The sequence below is a fragment of the Canis lupus genome, chromosome 7, assembly GCF_048164855.1.
Source record: "Canis lupus baileyi chromosome 7, mCanLup2.hap1, whole genome shotgun sequence".
In the NCBI taxonomy this organism is placed as follows: Eukaryota; Metazoa; Chordata; class Mammalia; order Carnivora; family Canidae; genus Canis; species Canis lupus.
The window spans coordinates 17,086,828-17,103,886 of record NC_132844.1 but is presented as its reverse complement, the minus strand read 5'-3'; the positions used below and the strand labels follow the sequence as shown (position 1 = coordinate 17,103,886).

At 40.4% G+C, this 17,059-nt stretch overlaps 1 protein-coding gene across 13 annotated transcripts in view; it reads left to right on the top strand.

Moving 5' to 3' along the window:
* KLHL32 (kelch like family member 32) overlaps window positions 1-17,059 on the top strand; it is a 234,897-nt gene that overhangs the window by 117,207 nt on the left and 100,631 nt on the right. For 11 of the 13 annotated variants that reach the window (XM_072832002.1, XM_072832009.1, XM_072832008.1 and 8 more), the window contains one exon: window positions 11,354-11,452. The exons of 1 other annotated variant lie outside the window; for it this stretch is intronic. In XM_072832002.1, the coding sequence (XP_072688103.1) occupies window positions 11,354-11,452 (99 nt within the window). Of the gene's footprint in view, window positions 1-3,019; window positions 3,157-11,353; window positions 11,453-17,059 lie in introns of all 13 variants that reach the window. One more of the 13 variants, XM_072832010.1, reaches the window with a different exon arrangement.

The window sequence follows — 17,059 nt, the reverse complement described above, 5'->3', positions numbered from 1 at the left end:
CAAGAGAATGAGAATACAAGCCACAAACTGGGAGAAAATATTTGCCAAAAACACGTTACAAAACCAAACGTTCTTATCATACAATATAATAATCACTCTCAGTAGTTACTCAAAGGAGTTGAAAACTTACCATCCACACAAAAACCTGGACATGGATATTTATAGCAGCTTTATTCATAATTGCCAAAAGCTGGAAGCAAGCAAGGTGTCTTTCAGGAGGTGAATGGATAAACTATCATATATTCAGCCAATAGAATATTATACAGTGCTAAGAAGAAGTGAGCTATTAAGCCATGAAAAGACATAGAGGAAACTTAAATGCATATTACTGAGTGAAAGAAGCCAGTCTGAAAAGGTTATATACTTTGGGATGCCAACTGCAATTGACCCTTGAAGAAAGTGAGGGTTAGGGGCACCAACCCCTGACCTGTGCAGTTGAAAATCCACATATAACTTTTCATTCCCCCAAAACTTAACTTCCAATAACCCAAAGTTGACCAGAAGCCTTACCCATCACATAAACAATTAACACATATTCTATATGTTATATGTATTATACACTATAATCTTACAATAAAGTGAGATAGAGAAAAGAAAATGCTATTAAGAAAATCATGAGAGAATACATTGCTGTATTTATGAAAAAAAAAATTCACATGTAAGTGGACCCATGCATTTCAAATACCTGTTGTTCAAAATTCAATTACATATGACATCCTGGAAAAGGCAAAACTGTGAAGTAAAAAGATCAGTGGTTGTCAGGGGCCAGGGGGAGGGAGAGAGGAATAGGGTAGAGTACAGAGGATTTTTAGGACAGTGAAAAATCTTTGCTACTGTGATAGTGGATATATGTCATTTTACCTTTATCCGAACCTCATACCTGGAGTGAACACTATGTAAAACTATGGACTTTGGGAAATGATGATGTATTAGTGTTGGTTGTAACAACTGTATGGCTCTGGTGGGAGGTGCTGGTAATGGGAGAGGGTATGCGTGTGTGGGGGCAGGAGGTATAAGGGCCTCTCTGTGCTTCCTGCTCAATTTGTTGTGAATTTGAAAGTGCTCTAAAACATGAAGTTTATTAGAAAAAATAGAATTTTAAAAATGCAAGTAAATTTGTTTTCTTAAACCATTTTTAGCTCATAGGTCATATACAAATATATGATGGGAAAATTTGGTATGGGGTATGTAGTTTATTTAAAATGTAGACTGATTCCTTTCTGTCTACTTGATATCTTCATTTGGATGACCAATAGGCAAACTTAAACATATATCCCAAAATGGAACTCTTGATTCTTCCTTCAAACTTGTTTCTTCTTTTTTTATTTTTTAAGATTTTATTTATTTATTCATGAGAGAGAGGCAGAGACACAGGCAGAGAAGTAGGCTCCCTGAGGAGAGCCCACTGCGGAACTCGATTCCAGAACTCTGGGATTGCACCGAGCCGAAGGCAGAGGCTTAACCACTGAGCCACTCAGGAATCCCAAAATCTTCTTCGCACTGCAAGTCTACCTGGTTGCCTGAAACCTGGACTCTGAGTGCCATGTGACAAGGGAACTTATGTGTCTTGTTATAGTTTTATCTACAGTCCCAGAAAGGTGCATAGAGTACTGTAGACAGAAAAGGTTTGCCAGTGGAAAGGTTAAATTTCTCTGCCCTCAGTTTCTTTATTTACCACGTGGGACTAATACCTACCTTGCAGGAGTGAGGAGTAGGGAAGAGTGTTAGAAGGAAAGAAAACCTATGAAATTACCCCACAAAGTACTCGGCACATAGTAGGCAATGTGTCAACACTGGAAATAGGGGGTCATTATTTGTGAAGTAGATTTATTTGTTCATGGAATTGACAACAACCATAATGAAAAAACAGCTACTTTTTTAACTCTATAAAACATGCCAAGTGTTACTCTAAGAATTTTACGTGGGTTATCTCATTTTATCTTTATGTAGACTATGGAAGTAGATAGTAGTCATCTCCCCTTTTGTATATGACTGTGCTAAAAACGAACTTATCAAGGACTTGCCCATGTTCCTACAATGGACCCTACAGCCATATTTTACCTCCATTCTTTATAAAGCAAAAACAAAGGATTTCCGAAATGAAATTGGATATAAGTGACATTTTTCATGGGAAAAAAATATTTCATGGCTTCCTTCGCAAAAATTAGGCATTCCTAGGCCAGTGCTAGAGCATAATGTGCCCACCACTGTTTTAGCATGAATTACCCCACAGCATAATCATTTCGTCTGTTTCTTTGTTTTTATTTGTGTTTGAGCACCTAACAGTGACATAGTAGAAGCCAACTATAAATAACCAATGGGATCAGCCCTGTGCATTCTTTCAGAGGCCTAACCATTTTTGAACATCAGTATTTTTTAAGTATTTCTTTCTTGCTTGGTCATATTAGCATTGTAAGAAACTAGCTCTGTTTGGAGAAGCCCAGCTTCACTAATAAAGCTCTGTGGGATGAAACCTCCCTTGTTCATCACACTTGAAAGAGCACTGGTTATAAAAGTAAGTCTTAATAATTAATTTGGCTTTTCTTATAACCTGTAATGACTTTCATGTTTCATTATATTTAATTGCTGAGACTGCTTCTTTCTCTTAGAAACTATCAAAAATTTGTTCTGCTTTTTCACATAATTAGGCCATATTTTTTTAGGTAATGTAAGTATGTATAATTTAGCTTTACATTCAGTTGAATAATATATTTTGTTAATTTAAACATAATGAAGAAAACTTTGTTAGAAATGACTTTCTGACAGAACTATTGATCTCAGAGCTTTGAAATGCCGGGATCATGCTAACGGAGAAGGGGCCAAAAAAAAAATGGGAGCTTGTTCATATAATATAAAAAGACCAAGTTTTTTTCATATGCAGAATTATTTCACAAGTTCATGAAATGAATGGTCTCCAGCCAAGTACTCCCACAGCCCTCTGTGCCTGCCACTATCTCAGCATTAATTATACCACAGCTTAATGATTCTATTTGATTTTTTTCTTCTGTCTCTGCTTAAGCATCTAGCTGGAGTATTTCATCCATCATCCTGCTGCATATCCTAGAATAGAGAAGGAAGAACCAGTTTCACTAGCAGCATCTATAGACGGGAACATCCTCAGTATTGCATGAATGATCACAAGTGAAATTTTTGCAGGTAGGGCTTCATGTAGTTTACCTGGCAATGTAGCGTTAGTGTCCTTATCCATTCTCAGATTTCTTCTTGGTATCATAGAGAAGGTTATGCTTTTTCCACCTGTCTGTAACCTTAGAAATTTCAAATGAACCAAGTGAGGATGTATAAAGAAAAATAATAGAATCTCAAAGTGATTTCCACACTTTTTTTATTAGGACATTTTTATTATTATTTTACCTTTGTGATTTGTGACATTCTTTAAAAATATCCTGAAAATCAGGACACCTGGGTGGTGGCTCAGTGGTTGAGCATCTGCCTTTGGCTCAAGGGCCAGATCCCAGAGTTCTGGGATCAAGTCCTGCATCGGGCTCCCCACAGGGAGCCTGTTTCTCCCTCTACCTGTGTCTCTGTCTTTCTCTCTGTGTCTCTCATGAATAAATAAATAAAATCTTTTTAAAAAAATCCTGAAAATCATCAAAATCAAATCTGTTCTATTTTTTCGTATTCTAGTACATGGAAGAGTTGATTTTTTTTTAAAAAGAAATTGAAGGTAAATTGATATTTTTAAAGGTTCGATATTGAGATCTTTAAAAAATTTGTCTAACTATACTAGTATGTCCGGAAGAAAGTCACCTGACAAAATTTGTAACTTAAAGAATCAGTAATCAAATCACAAACTCATTATATACCTTACCCAACCCAAAGGTTACCTTTATATAAACATATTATTTCAACTGTTATTGAAATGTCTCTTGTGTCCTTTTATTTATCTCCTTCAATTGAATAATCCTTGATAAGGCTGAGCATGTGACCAGGCTCCTCCGTAGAGGCTTTTGACATCTTTTCACATTTTCCTCAGGAACTGTATTTGTCAAGCCTGTGGATTTCTTTAGTAAGCAAATCTAGAGCACCCTTCTAGTATGTTCAATAGCAATGAACAAGAAATAGGGTGGACTAAGATGTCCTAGGTAAACTAACATATACACACACATAACCCACGCAGGGCAAAAACACTTCGTTGCATGAAAAAAATCCAGATAATAGTTGATATCACTGATCTATCATAAATAGATATTGTGCTGAGAGTCATGACCTGCACTTTGGTTGCCTATACAATATCTGTTCCCTCTTTTTTCTTTATAGAAAATTCCAATTTGATTTGGGACAATACTGCATGTAACCATGAATATTCAATTTCCCAGGTTCTTTTCCAGCTACTGGTAGCTTCATGACATAGTCCTGGCAAATGAAATGCAAATGGAAGTCTGTGTGCAGAGTTTGTCGGAAATCTATTATTTCCTGAGAAATAATGACAGACTGAGCTGGCACATAATTTTTGTTTTTTTGCAGTCTTTTTTCTTTATGCTTTGAATACAAATGCAATGCCTGGAGGTATAGTAGCCATTTTGTGACCACGAAACCATGGGCTAAGATTGGACAAATAGGAAAATACAAGAAGTCTGGTTTGTTGGTACTCTAAGCCACCTAATCCATTTTGTGAGAAAAGTAAGTCTCATACTTGTTTAAAGCCATTTTGTCGACACATAGCCATACACAATTGTAATACATGTGCATTTGCTCAGTCCTTAAAACCAACTTTTGATATAAATGTTATTTTCATTGTATAGATAAGGACATTGAGGCATGTAGAATTGAGGGGATTTCCTGATCTCATTCAGCCAGCAAGTATAGGAGGCAGGATTTGAAATCAGACAGTGTGACCTAGAGCCCATGGACTTAGTTCACTATGCATCTCTGGTAGTTTGGAGTCCAGGAGATTAATCCCTGGGTCAGGGAATATCTTGCAAAGCTTTGTATAGGTAATGAACTTTGAGTTAACTCTTGGTTGAGTAGGATTTTTGAAATAGGGAGATTGAGGAAGTTAGGAGGGCATTCAAGGTGGAGGAAAAGTACTGCTTCAGTGTGAAGAACAATGGGCTATTGGTTTAAGTAAAGGGACCATAGGTTGCACAATTGGAAATAAGTTCTAAAAAGTAGGTTGTGGCCATTTCTTGATGGTTTCTGAATACAAGGACAAAAAGTTTGAGCTGTATCTGTAAATTGGGACCTAACTTAGGGAGAGCTACTGAATTCTAACCAGCAGGGCTCAGATGGAGCATTTCAACAAAAATTGGTGAACATTTGCCCAAGTAATAAAGACATTTAGAAACTACAATTCATGTTTTATTTTCCTTACTTGAATTATTTTGTTCTTAAAAATAAACTTAAGCTGTCAGCAATAGAGGTACAATACAGGAGTGATTTAGAAAATAATTTTGTTTTAAACATAGGCGCCACCTGGTGGATTAAAAAAACCCATAGTCTAACAGCTTTAAAACAAAATCTAAATTGATGGCAAGTTCTCACAGCTAGATCATATTCTTATTCTGTCTATAAGAAGTCTCTTGAAAAGCTGTATGCAGATGTTTTTATTTATGTGTCTTAAATATTTGATCATTTGAAAGTTATTTGCATTGTTGCAATTTACCTAATGATTTAGACATTCAAAATTGTAATAATTTGCCATTTCACTATACCATACAGGAAAAGAAATCCCAAAGAAACAAAGCATGAAAAAGAGAAAAGTGTGCTCATTTGTTCTTATCAATAGTATTAAGCCCATCTAATTTGCAGTTATAGTAGTGCTAGCAAAAGTGCGTGTGCTCCTGTGTGCACAGTTACGTGTTGGGTAGAGACCTTGGTTGCCTGGCTTTCACATAATCAACTCCTTCAGCCTACTCTATCTACAATCTAGAAATAAGTGAGTAACTATTTTTTTAAGGTTTTATTTATTTATTCATGAGAGACAGAGAGAGAAAGGCAGAGGGAGAAACAGGCTCCCAGCAGGGAGCCTGATGTGGGGTGGGACTCGATCCCAGGACCCTGGGATCATGACCTGAGTCAAAGGCAGGTGCCCAACCAATGAGCCACCCAGGCGTCCCTTGAAGTAAGTGATTTAAAAGTAAAGTAAGAAATGAAGAAGAAAGCCTTGAAGAACCAAGATACAGGATTTCCTGAAGATGCCAACACGTCTGTTCACAAGTTAGAAAAAAAAGGTCACACCAAGGGGCATGGGGGTGGCTCAGTCTGTTAAGCATCCGGCTCTTGATTTCTGCTCAGGTCATGATCTCAGGGTCATGAGATTGAGCCCCATGTCAGTTTCCATGCTAGATGTGGACGCTGCTTATGATTTTCTCTCTCCTGCCCCTCTAATCTCTCTCTCTCTCAAATAAAATAAAACAAAGAACAAAAAGGTCACTCTGAGACTTGCCATGGTTATTAAAGGCTGTCCCTAGCAGTAGCTAATCTAAGAAGCAAGGTAAAAGTGGGAGAGAAAATAAAGAGAAGAAAAAGAATAAGAAGAGAGAATTAAGGGGGTGGATGCTTGGTGATGTGGGAAGAAGAGTGAAGAAGGAAACCCAGGGATGCCTTGAGGTCTGTGTGTTGCGCCAGGCCTACTCTGCCCTCCCAGAGCCCAGCTGGGTGAGTCTGGGCTGAGGGAGGTTGCCCATCTCATCATGCCCTGCGCAGAATCTCACCTCAGGCTCCGCTCTCCTCTTGAGTTTTTTGGCCCCATGTCGTGCCCAAGGGTATTGGGGGGACCAGGAGCCCCTGTCTTATTCCAGTTTGGAGGGCCTTCATTAGAGATTGTTGCCAGTTCAGCTATCCACGACCAACCCTGCTTAGATTAGTGGCCAGAGGACAGATTTGGAGTATTTAAGGGTGCCTCCTTCCAGGCAGGCAACTGGACCGACCTCATGACTGAATTCTGATGTAATGACTCTCACGGGTGTCTTTAGAGACCACCACCTTCTATTACACTCATGGCTTTTCCTTCTATTAAAAGTTTGTCAGACCACCCAGTGTCACTCTGACATAGCCATAGCCACTGATGAGTTCTTATTCCCAGTTGATCAAAATGAGTGCTGAGTCTCAGCACTTGGGGTAGGAGTCACATGCAGACTTTAGTTCACGCGACCTAGCTTGCCACTAACTGCTGGAGAGGTTCTATGGTGAGACTGTCTCCTCCCCAGCTAGCCTTGTCTAGCTCCCCTCTTTCAAGTTCAGCTTCCTGTATCCTGGCATCCAGAGGTCAGGTATGAGTGGATGAAAGGGAGAGAATATTCCATCCGGAGGGCCCTGTGAACAAGAGGCACTCACATCCCACCTAAGAACACATCAGAATTTCTTTGTCCAGTCTGGAGAAGCCCCAGCCCTGCTTCCACCCAAGCAGGTGAGTGTCCCTGTGGAAAGACTACCCAATGCAGTGTGGCAGCTTCAATGGTTTATACCTTCCCTCACTGCATCCTGGACCACTTGACTTTATGCCTCCTACATTTCTTGATTCCTTTTGTTATTCAGATATTTGGATTATCCCCTGTTGATACCTCCATCTGAGCTAAACTCCTCCAATGTGATGAATGACTGGATGTGTCAGGCCACTAACATGAGCTCCCACATGGCCACTGAGTTCTCTAGACTCTCAGGGAACACCCTGCTGTTGGTCCTCAGTGACCCTGCCTTGAGTGCCAGACTAGATGTTGTTGGGACTCCAATTCTGAAAGGCCTAAACATAACCAGCATATCCTTTGCAGCACTTAAACTTAGCTGCCTTAGTTGTCCTCCGCAAGTGGGCGTGTTTGAGATCCCTTCCTTCTGCAGAAAGCTGTTTTCATCAGCTCTTCCGGGCAGGTGTCAGGCACATTCAGTATACTGTAAATCATGAGATCAAACCTTTGTTTGTATTCCTGCCCAAACACGAGTTCTCTGGAAAAATATGTTAGAACAACCAGTCACCAAAGATAACAAAGCTGAATTTGAAAGACTCCAGTGCAAGTGGGGCTTGCCAACACTCGTTCTCTTTCCATAAGTGAGACCCAGCTTTCCTGGTAGGGTTTGTTTCTTGTTTTGTTTCTTTCTCTCTCTTCTCTCTCTCTCTCTTTTCCCCCCAGACTGTATCCTTTCAATGCACTTAGGGATTTCCTGTACTAAAGCATCTTCTAGAAAAACGTATGTTATAATGAGAGAAGAAAAAACTACAGAACAAAAAGTAAGAAACAAAGGCAAAAACAATCCTGGTATGGGTATCTCCTGCGAGGGTTTCTCGGAGTGAGCCCGCTGGACGTGTTACACATGCTGTGGAATATTCATCTTGTCTGTCTGTGATATCTGTCTTTGTGTTTGGCATTACCGAGCCTTGGAGGTTATCGTGAATGCCAGTTGTGTGAAATAAGCGCAACTGACAGGATTTAAAGGCTCAGACTAACCTTTCTAATCCATCTATTCCCCATTCTGTGCCTTAGGCCATGCCTCTTCTGCAAGAATATACTACATCCTTGCTTCTGTGAGGGGAGCTGCAATAATTTCCTGAATGTCAGTCAAAGCCTCTCTCCTTGAGGAGTGGGATAAATTCAGGTTTCTCCTTCCGACTAAATGGGAAAGGAACTATAAAATTCTTTAGAATTTTTTTAGATTTTAGAATCTAAAAATTCTTTAGAATTTTTGAGAATAAGATGAGTGTTGGTATTTTTGCAACATATGCTTAACTTTTTCACTTCTTTAGTAGTTTAGAATATAATTTATAATCCCTTTCTTCTTATGTTACACTAATCAATGAAAGTAATCCTGAATGTAAAAACCTATCTAGAGATAAGCTAATTCATCAATAATTTATTAAAATAAATTCATCAGTATTGAGTGAAAGCTATGTGTTGGGCATTATTCTAAGTGCTGGGGGTATAAAATAGACCAAGTCCCTGCCCTCAAGGATATTATATTCTGTGGGTGGAGAAACAGAAAATAACCAAATAGATAAATATGTATGATGTCAAGAGGTGGTAAGGACTAGGAAGAGTAAAGTGAAGTGGGGAGATCGGGAATGAGAGTGATGGGGAGCAGGGTACTGTTTTACCTCGGATGGCCAGAGAAGGCCTCTCAGGTAAAATGGTGTCTGAGCAATGGTCTGAGGACATGAATGAGTGAGCCATGCTGATATCTTGGAAAGAGTGGCCCAGGCAGAGAAAACAGCAGCTAGTTGTAGATACGAAGGTGCTCAGGATATTCACAGATACTTTTATGTTATAGTGAAGATTGGATTTTTTTTCGAGTAAGAGAAAAAGTCATTGGAGAGTTCTGCATAAGTGGTGTTTGGATTCTGGAATTATTTTGAAGATAGAGCCAATACAAGTGACTGACAATGGATCAGATGTGAGATATGAGGATGACTGACAATGGATCAGATGTGAGATATGAGGAAGACAGGAGGAGTCAGGAGTTGACTGGGGCTGTAGCCTCAATAACCGACAGTTGGTGTTTTCTGCAGTGGTAGGATTGGGATAGGAGCAGGTTTGGTGCTTTGTCAAGAGGATCAAGAGATGAGTTTGGGGCATGTTTAATTTGAGCTGCCCATTAGATATCCAAGTAGAGAGAGGCAGTTGGATATAAGAGTCTGGAGTTTAAGGGTGAGGTTGGGCTAGGGAAAAAATAAATGTGAGCATAATGAGTAGTAGTATAGGTAGTTTTAAAGTCATGGGATTACATGAGGTCATCCATGGAATGAACAGAGAGAGGAAAGGAGAGATCTGATTACTGAGTTCTGGATGTCCCCAGAGCTTACCATCTGGGAAGGAGATGGAGAGGGAGTGAAGGAGAGAGATCGACTTTGCTAACTGCTATTGGCTTGAGTAAGATTAAATGTTGAGGAATCCCTGTTAGATTTGGCCGTTGGATTTGGAGGTCATTGGTGATCCTGATGAGACCATTTTCAGAGGAACATTGGGAATAAAACAGGAGTACATTCAAGACAGAAGTAGAGCAAATAGTGGTGTTTTATATGGACAACTTTCTGGAGGAACTTTACTATGAAGGGGGCATGGAGGAAGCTTGGGGTCAGGGGAGGGGATTCCTATTTCTTAAGATAAGAGCTATCGAGGCATATTTGTATGCTGATGGGAGTTATCATCAGTAGGAAGAGAACACATAATGCCGTGGAAACAAGAGGGGACAGTTACTGGTGGGAGGGATGGAGATCTAGTGCACAAGTGGAGTGTTGAGTAAAGCCAAATGTGCTGATACAAATAGGAGTAGGTGGCTTGATAGATTTGGTGGTGGGAGGCTTGGAAGATCATGGAGTTAGAGTAAGGAGAGACAGGAGGAGGGGGAAGCTTGAGGAGAAAGGAGCATGAGGGAAGAAGTAGAGTGAATTGACCACACCAGTATTTCTCAGGCTTTCCTGCACACTAGAACTACCAGGGGCCTTGTAACATTTGTTGCTGGGCCTCATCCCAAAAGTTTCTGATTCATTTAGGTCTGGGGAGGCACCCAGGAATTTGCAATTGTGAGAGATTCTCAGGTGATGCTACTGCTGGTCCAGAGACTACACTTCGGGAACCACTGAGCTTTGAGCTGGGTTGGGATGGTGGAGTAGCCCTGAAGGCCTCCCTGTGTCTGGCATTCATGCATATAGACCGAATCTAGTCAATATAGTCGTGTGTTTTTCTCTAGCCCTGTTTTGTGGCTCAGGAGCTGGCAACAGTAGGGACAAGGTTGAACTTACCCAGGGAGAAAAATGCAGAATTGACCTGACTAGTATATTTGGAAAGCTTTACTTCTCTGTGATCCTTGTCGCCCGAAAATGCTGTTTCTACATCCTACATTTGAAATAGAAGGGATTCGAGAATCTGAGATTGAGAAAAAGAAAAATGAAAGCTTGTGGTTGAAAATTTTTAGGAGTAAATTTTTAGAAGTAAAATGGAGTAGTAGCCTCCTCTGGTCTCCTGTTGAAAGGGGGAAGCATACAGGCCCTTGACGTAAACTATCTGCTAGCTGTGCTCTTTCTGTGATCTACAAAACTGTGAAATATACTTTGAAAACTAAAATTTGGTTCTTCTGTATTTTACAAGATGACTTCCATCATAAACAGAATTTTAAGACTATTACATTGTTCTTTGCAAATGTTCTTGTCCTCCCGCAAAAATAAATGGCTAAGAGCTGAGCTTTACACACGGGAAATGAGTTCTGGAAGCGACAACTCAGCTATTTGAGTGAGGGCCGAAGCTCCATCAGAATAGGAAAAAAAGAAGTGGCTTCCATAATAAAGTACAGTGTTAATTCAGATCTACTCTGTTAAGCAGCAATTTAAATATAGTGGACTTGCATATTAAGCGAACATTAATTTTTAAGTAACTGGTAGTTGTCTTTTCGTTAAAAAACCAAACAGATTTTGCTGGAGCCGGGCGTGATCCAGGATGTGTTGGCAGCTGGCAGTCACCTACAGCTGTTGGAGCTGCTCAACTTATGTTCGCACTATCTCATCCAGGTATGTGAACTTGTGTGCTGCTGCTTTGCCCTTCCTAGCCCTTACCCCTGCAGTCATCAGCTGTACCCCCTGCTCCCCAACCTGTGAGGTAAAATCACAGTGGGGGACATGCGGCTTGTGGTAGTAGAATTTCTCCAGGACACAGGCCAAGAGGCTCCCCGGAGGGCAGCTGCAGCTCTCATGTTCCCCACTCTCTCCATCCACCCCGGGTCCCCACTGCCCTTGGCAGCAGAGTAACTCAACAGCCATGCTCCAGGTTTATTGCTGGGACTCTGGGAGATGACCCTGGGAAGGGTCTCCATTTGAAGCAACGTTGTCTGACTGCAGGAACAACCCCAAATGGACAAAAAGCTGGATAGTCATGTAAGATTTCAGCAGCAGTGGCTAGTATATCACAAAGTCCTATATTATTTGGTACCACGAGAACTTTCTAGGCATTAGTGCTGGAGAGGTGATAAGTGGCCTGTGCATCCTTCCCGTGGTTTGCTGGGATGCTCAGGAGGGGCTCTGGGAGGGGGAGGAAGAGAAAACAAAGAAGAGGAAGAGGTGATATAGCTGGTGAGTGATAGGCTTTTCTGATTCCGAAGACCATTGTTTTCTTCTTGGATAAAAAGTTTTTGGTTCATTAGGAAGACATGAGATGTCTTAAGCACACCGTATGGCTGTGAGGCTTTTATTTTACAGAATTAAGTACTAGTTCCCTGTATTGGGCTCCTCTTATTTCCTCCACTGGCATGAATTTTACTTGCATTTGTTACAGCATTATAACAACAGTGAAAATAAATTTTTAACAATGATAAATCTACACAATTTAATTTTACTATCCTTGTGCATGTGACTATATTAGTAAGTACAAAAGTCCTATTTGTTTTCCTGCCCAATTATTTTCTTTTCTTCCTTGTCCTTTCTTCTAATTCTAAATATAGCCATATTGTTGACTTCTGTTATTCATTAGATAGTTTCTAAAGCTTTCTCATATATCATCTTATTTCATCTTCTCAGCAACCTTGGGGAGAAAGTGTGGGGAGTGTCAGCCACATTCACCTGAGGAGCAGTTCAAACACAATGTATGAAAGTTTTATCATTATCTCAGCACATTTAATCTAACAGTAAATGTTTAACTATTATCATCTTATTTTCCTTTCTTTTCCCTTCAATATTGTTGGATGGTATGGGAGAGCTGTTTTTAATCCCTTTCTGCAAGTAGCAAAAAGAAAGGTTACAAGACTTCAGAGGTGTGTGTTTGACTTGTGAAACTGAAATTACTTTTATTTGACATTTTTACATCAAACATCGCAACTTGAACCACCATCATCACCTGATTCACTTTTTCCGTGGCAAGTAATATTCAATGATGTATCTTGCCAAAAGTTTGGTTGAGTGCTCATTATCATGATGCATATTTAAATAGTGTGTGTGTATGTGTGTGTGTGTGTGTGTGTGTGTTTACCTACACCTATAATGTCTATAAACAAGAATTCCAGATGAACTTCGGAACTTCATGGGTATTTTCTCCTGTCCCATCAGATGAATTTGTTGAGATACCAAGTGATTTGTGCACTTTGGAACTTAATCTCTGTAGCTCATTGTTTTGTTGAAGAAAAACTGTACCTCACATACAGATATATTTTGTGGAAGGTTTGCTTATTATTAGCCTGCTTGATCAGTGGTTGAAAATTTCACTTTCTTTTCTCCAATGTTTTCATTTTGTTCTCTCATGGAACTTTATTTTTCCTTTTTATCCGTGATTTTACAAGATGTCCCACATATGGAAGAAAACTTTAGCTATAGGAGAACCAAAGCCATGTGTATATAGAATTCCTCATAATGTCAGTCTTTTGAAAATGCATATCCTTCCTCTCTTTATCTAGGATTGTAAAATTACTAGTCTGGGTCGGTCTGCTTTTACATTTTGACGTAATCTTGTTAACTATACCTATTTACTGTGTTTTGGTATTATTGTTCAACTCATTCTTAATTTCATAGGGGACCATTTTATTGGGTATATAAACATGTTTTTTGTTTAAATGAAAATCTTTAGTGCTTAAAATATACTTAGAAGTTGTGCCCTATTGGGGTGCCCGGATGGCTCAGTCAGTTGGCGTCTGACTCTTGATTTTGGCTCAGGTCATGATCTTAGCATTGTGGGATCAAGCCCTGCATCTGGCTCTGCACTCAGCGTAGACTGTACTTGTCCCTCCCTCTCTGCTCCTCCCATTGTTCTCTCTCTCTCTCTCTCAAATTAAAAAAACAAAAAAAAAGTTGTGCCCTATCAATGAAGGATAGCCGTTTTTCCATTCCTGCTCAGTACTTTATCCAACTAGAGTTTGTGAAGCCATTCTTCCCTACTAAGATGTCTGGTCTTGTTTGTTATTTTCAAATTACCACTCTCTCTTCAGTATTCTTCCAGGGTTGTGAAAGGTATCTGCTCTGATACCTCCTGTTGTCCTCTGGTGCTCATTCATGCCTGAGGCCTGGGTTGACACCAGTCTTTGGGTTATTGCAGTTACCTTGGCCTGAAACTCCTCTGCACAAGGGTGAATGCTGCTACTCCCCAGCAAAGGGAAGAGATACTTTGAGGTCACTGTGTGCTCTCCTTTTTTTTTTTCTTCAAGATTCTATTTATTTCACACACACACACACACACACACACACAGAAAGAGAGAGAGAAAGAGAGAGAGAAAAAGCACGAGCAGGGGGAGGGGCAGAGGGAGCAGGGGAAGCAGACTATGCACTGAGCACGGAGCCTATCAAGGGGGTCCACCCCAGGATACTGGGGTCAGGACCTGAACCAAAGGCAGAGCCTCACCAATTGAGCCACCCAGACACCCCTGTGCTCTCCTTTTTCTTGCTTTTCCTTTGGGAGGCTGATGAGGGCAGGGGTTTTAAGCCACAGGAACAGTGGAACAGTGTCCCCCCCCCCCCCCCCCCCCCCAGTGAGGACAGTCCGTGAATTAGCCTCCTATGCTGTGGAGCATTCACCTTCCTCATTTTTAGTTCCCAAGCCTTCTGGATGGCAGGTCCTTGTGAACACAGGTTCTCAGCGCATGTTTGTGGAATAAACAGGGAGGCTGGCAGTGCCTAAGATGTGTGTTAGTTGGGGAGGGGTCTTGGGGCAGGCAGTGGCTACAGCAGTAGCCTATTGTTCTGAGCTGTTTACAACAGCTCGGGTTTGCATCCTTCCTCACCCTCTTGCCTGCACAGTTCCAGAGGACTTTGCTCTGTCAGGGTATTCTTAATACATAGAACCTGTTGGACTTTTTATCCGCTGAGATCAAGGTCCAAATAAAATGTGAATGCTTCTTTCCCTTCTCTTCCTTCTGCTCCCCTTTCTTGTACGTTGTGCTTTTTTAAAAAATCATCAGAAAGATGCAGTTTATTAAATTCATTAAAGTGCAGTTATTGTCTTCAAAATGGGTCTAGTAAAATGCAGGAATTACCATGCTTTTCAGAGTATACATGTTTCTATACATGCTATTCACAATTTTAAATCTTATAAAGGAAACTCTGCAGACTGCCCTGAGGAGTGATGGGCTACAGAGGTACTGGTGCCTATGAGTCCCTTGGTTTACCAAGTCCCTCAGGTAAACATTCCAGACTTTTGGAATCTGGTTTGTTTTCACAAACTCTGATTTTTCCTAGACTTTTTAAATGAGCTGCTGAACATCTCCACTGACCTATCTCACACGTAGTTCAAACTTAACATGAGAAACCCTGTCCTTTTTTCTGTGGATGGTACCATTAATCCACTAGTTGTCTAGAAATTTCGACATCGTCTCAGACTCCTTCCTCACTGTGCTATCCAATCAGCGGAGTTAATTCTACCTCCCAAATACCTCTCAGACCTGATCCTTTTCTTCATCAGTAAAGCTCTTACTCTTTTGGGGGGGCTTTCATTACTAGTGCTAGATTATAGTGAGTTCCCCATGTCCTCCTGAGGGGTCTGCTTGTTTCTAGCCTTTCTCCATGCCAAACCATAGTCCCCAGAGCCTTCATTATCTTTCTCAAGGTGAGGAAACAGCATTTGTCGAAGTCCTCTCCATACCAAGCATTTTGGACAGTGGTTCTCATTTTCCCTCTGCTAAGGAATCCCTTAAAGCAGGTAAGCATTATTTACTTTTTACAGATGGAGAGACTTAAATTCAGAACTAGGGTGTTGATCCTGTGGAAACACCCATGAGCTCCCCTGATGACCACTCTGGAGCCTCCTTAGCTTCATCTTTGAGGCCAGGCTTGTTCCTCCCAGCCTCCTCAGCAGCCTTCCTGCCTTCCCTAGCCTACTGTGTTCTGCCCTCTAAGGTGAGCTTTCATTTTGGACTTGCCATTAGGGGAGAAGGTGAGGTGGCAGGCAGAGAACCTCTCAGTCCCCTTCAGATTGTGCAAGGAGCAGGAGTAGGGAAACCATCCCACACTCACTCTGCTGATGCACCTCTCGCAAGATCAGGGTAACTGGCCACTAGACTTTGTGTTGTAGCCCCTGAAAGTGATACATGCTTTGCTGAAAATATCTTTTTTTCATAGTTAGCTTAAAAAAAACACACACACAAAAAAAACAACTTTTTACATCTTGTACCATTTCTCCCAAATAGCAAACAGTATATCCTTTTGTTTAATTAGCAGGAGGTTTTTGCTTGTTTGTTCTCCAAGTATCAGCCTTTAGGATAATATGCAATTTAAATATATTGAAAAGAAAGACGGGTCGTATAGACTCTCTAAATAAGGCCACCTAAGTGGTGAATAAACTCCTTTTGATAGAATACTCTTAGTAGCTATTCCTAGGCAGCAGGTGGCAGTATGAATCCACCAGAATTCAGTAGTTAATTTAAAGCAAAAAATCAGAAAAAATGAAAAGAAAAATTATTTATTTTGCTACATATTAGTCTTCTGACCTAATCAGTAAAAAAGTCATTATTCACACCACACTGGGCAATATGCACTGTAATTTTTAACAAATAATAGGAAACTGTTAATGTGTTCACAGGAAATACAGTTTTGTCTTGGGCTGCTGTGGTCATTTATCACTGCACTTTGTGAAATCACTCATTTGTTCTAATTTGAATGTAAATGACTCTAAGGTTTTACAAATAAGGTGACAGACTCACATAAATGTAATTGCAGGGTTCATCTCCCTCTTTTTATATATCACTCATTAGGTTATGAATTAAATACATCGTATTAAACCAGGGGCATGTCCAATGATGATATTGTAATGGCAAATTACTCTATGCTATTAGAGGTGTATTTTTTATTCATGGACATTAATTTGTCATTAAGCGGCATTAGTTTAGCACTTTTATGTGGAAGACGTGACCTGAAAGAGGAGACGTGCTGCTGTGATAGGAGAGGGAAGGGACATGCGCGCTCTAGGTAGAGCGTTTTATCACTGCAAGGAAAACAGAGGAGCATTTGTTTTATCATTTTTTTCATTTGTTTTATTTCCTGCTTTTATAAGTGTAAAAGATCATTTCACCAGATTGAAGGTGTTGTTCTGCTTACGGTGTGCACATTTGGATCATCTCGTAAAGCAAAGCCAAAATTCTTACTATTAATCATTCTGGAGCCAAGAACGTAAAGGAGCGGGAGGGAGCAAGCGGCTTCCAGCCCTAA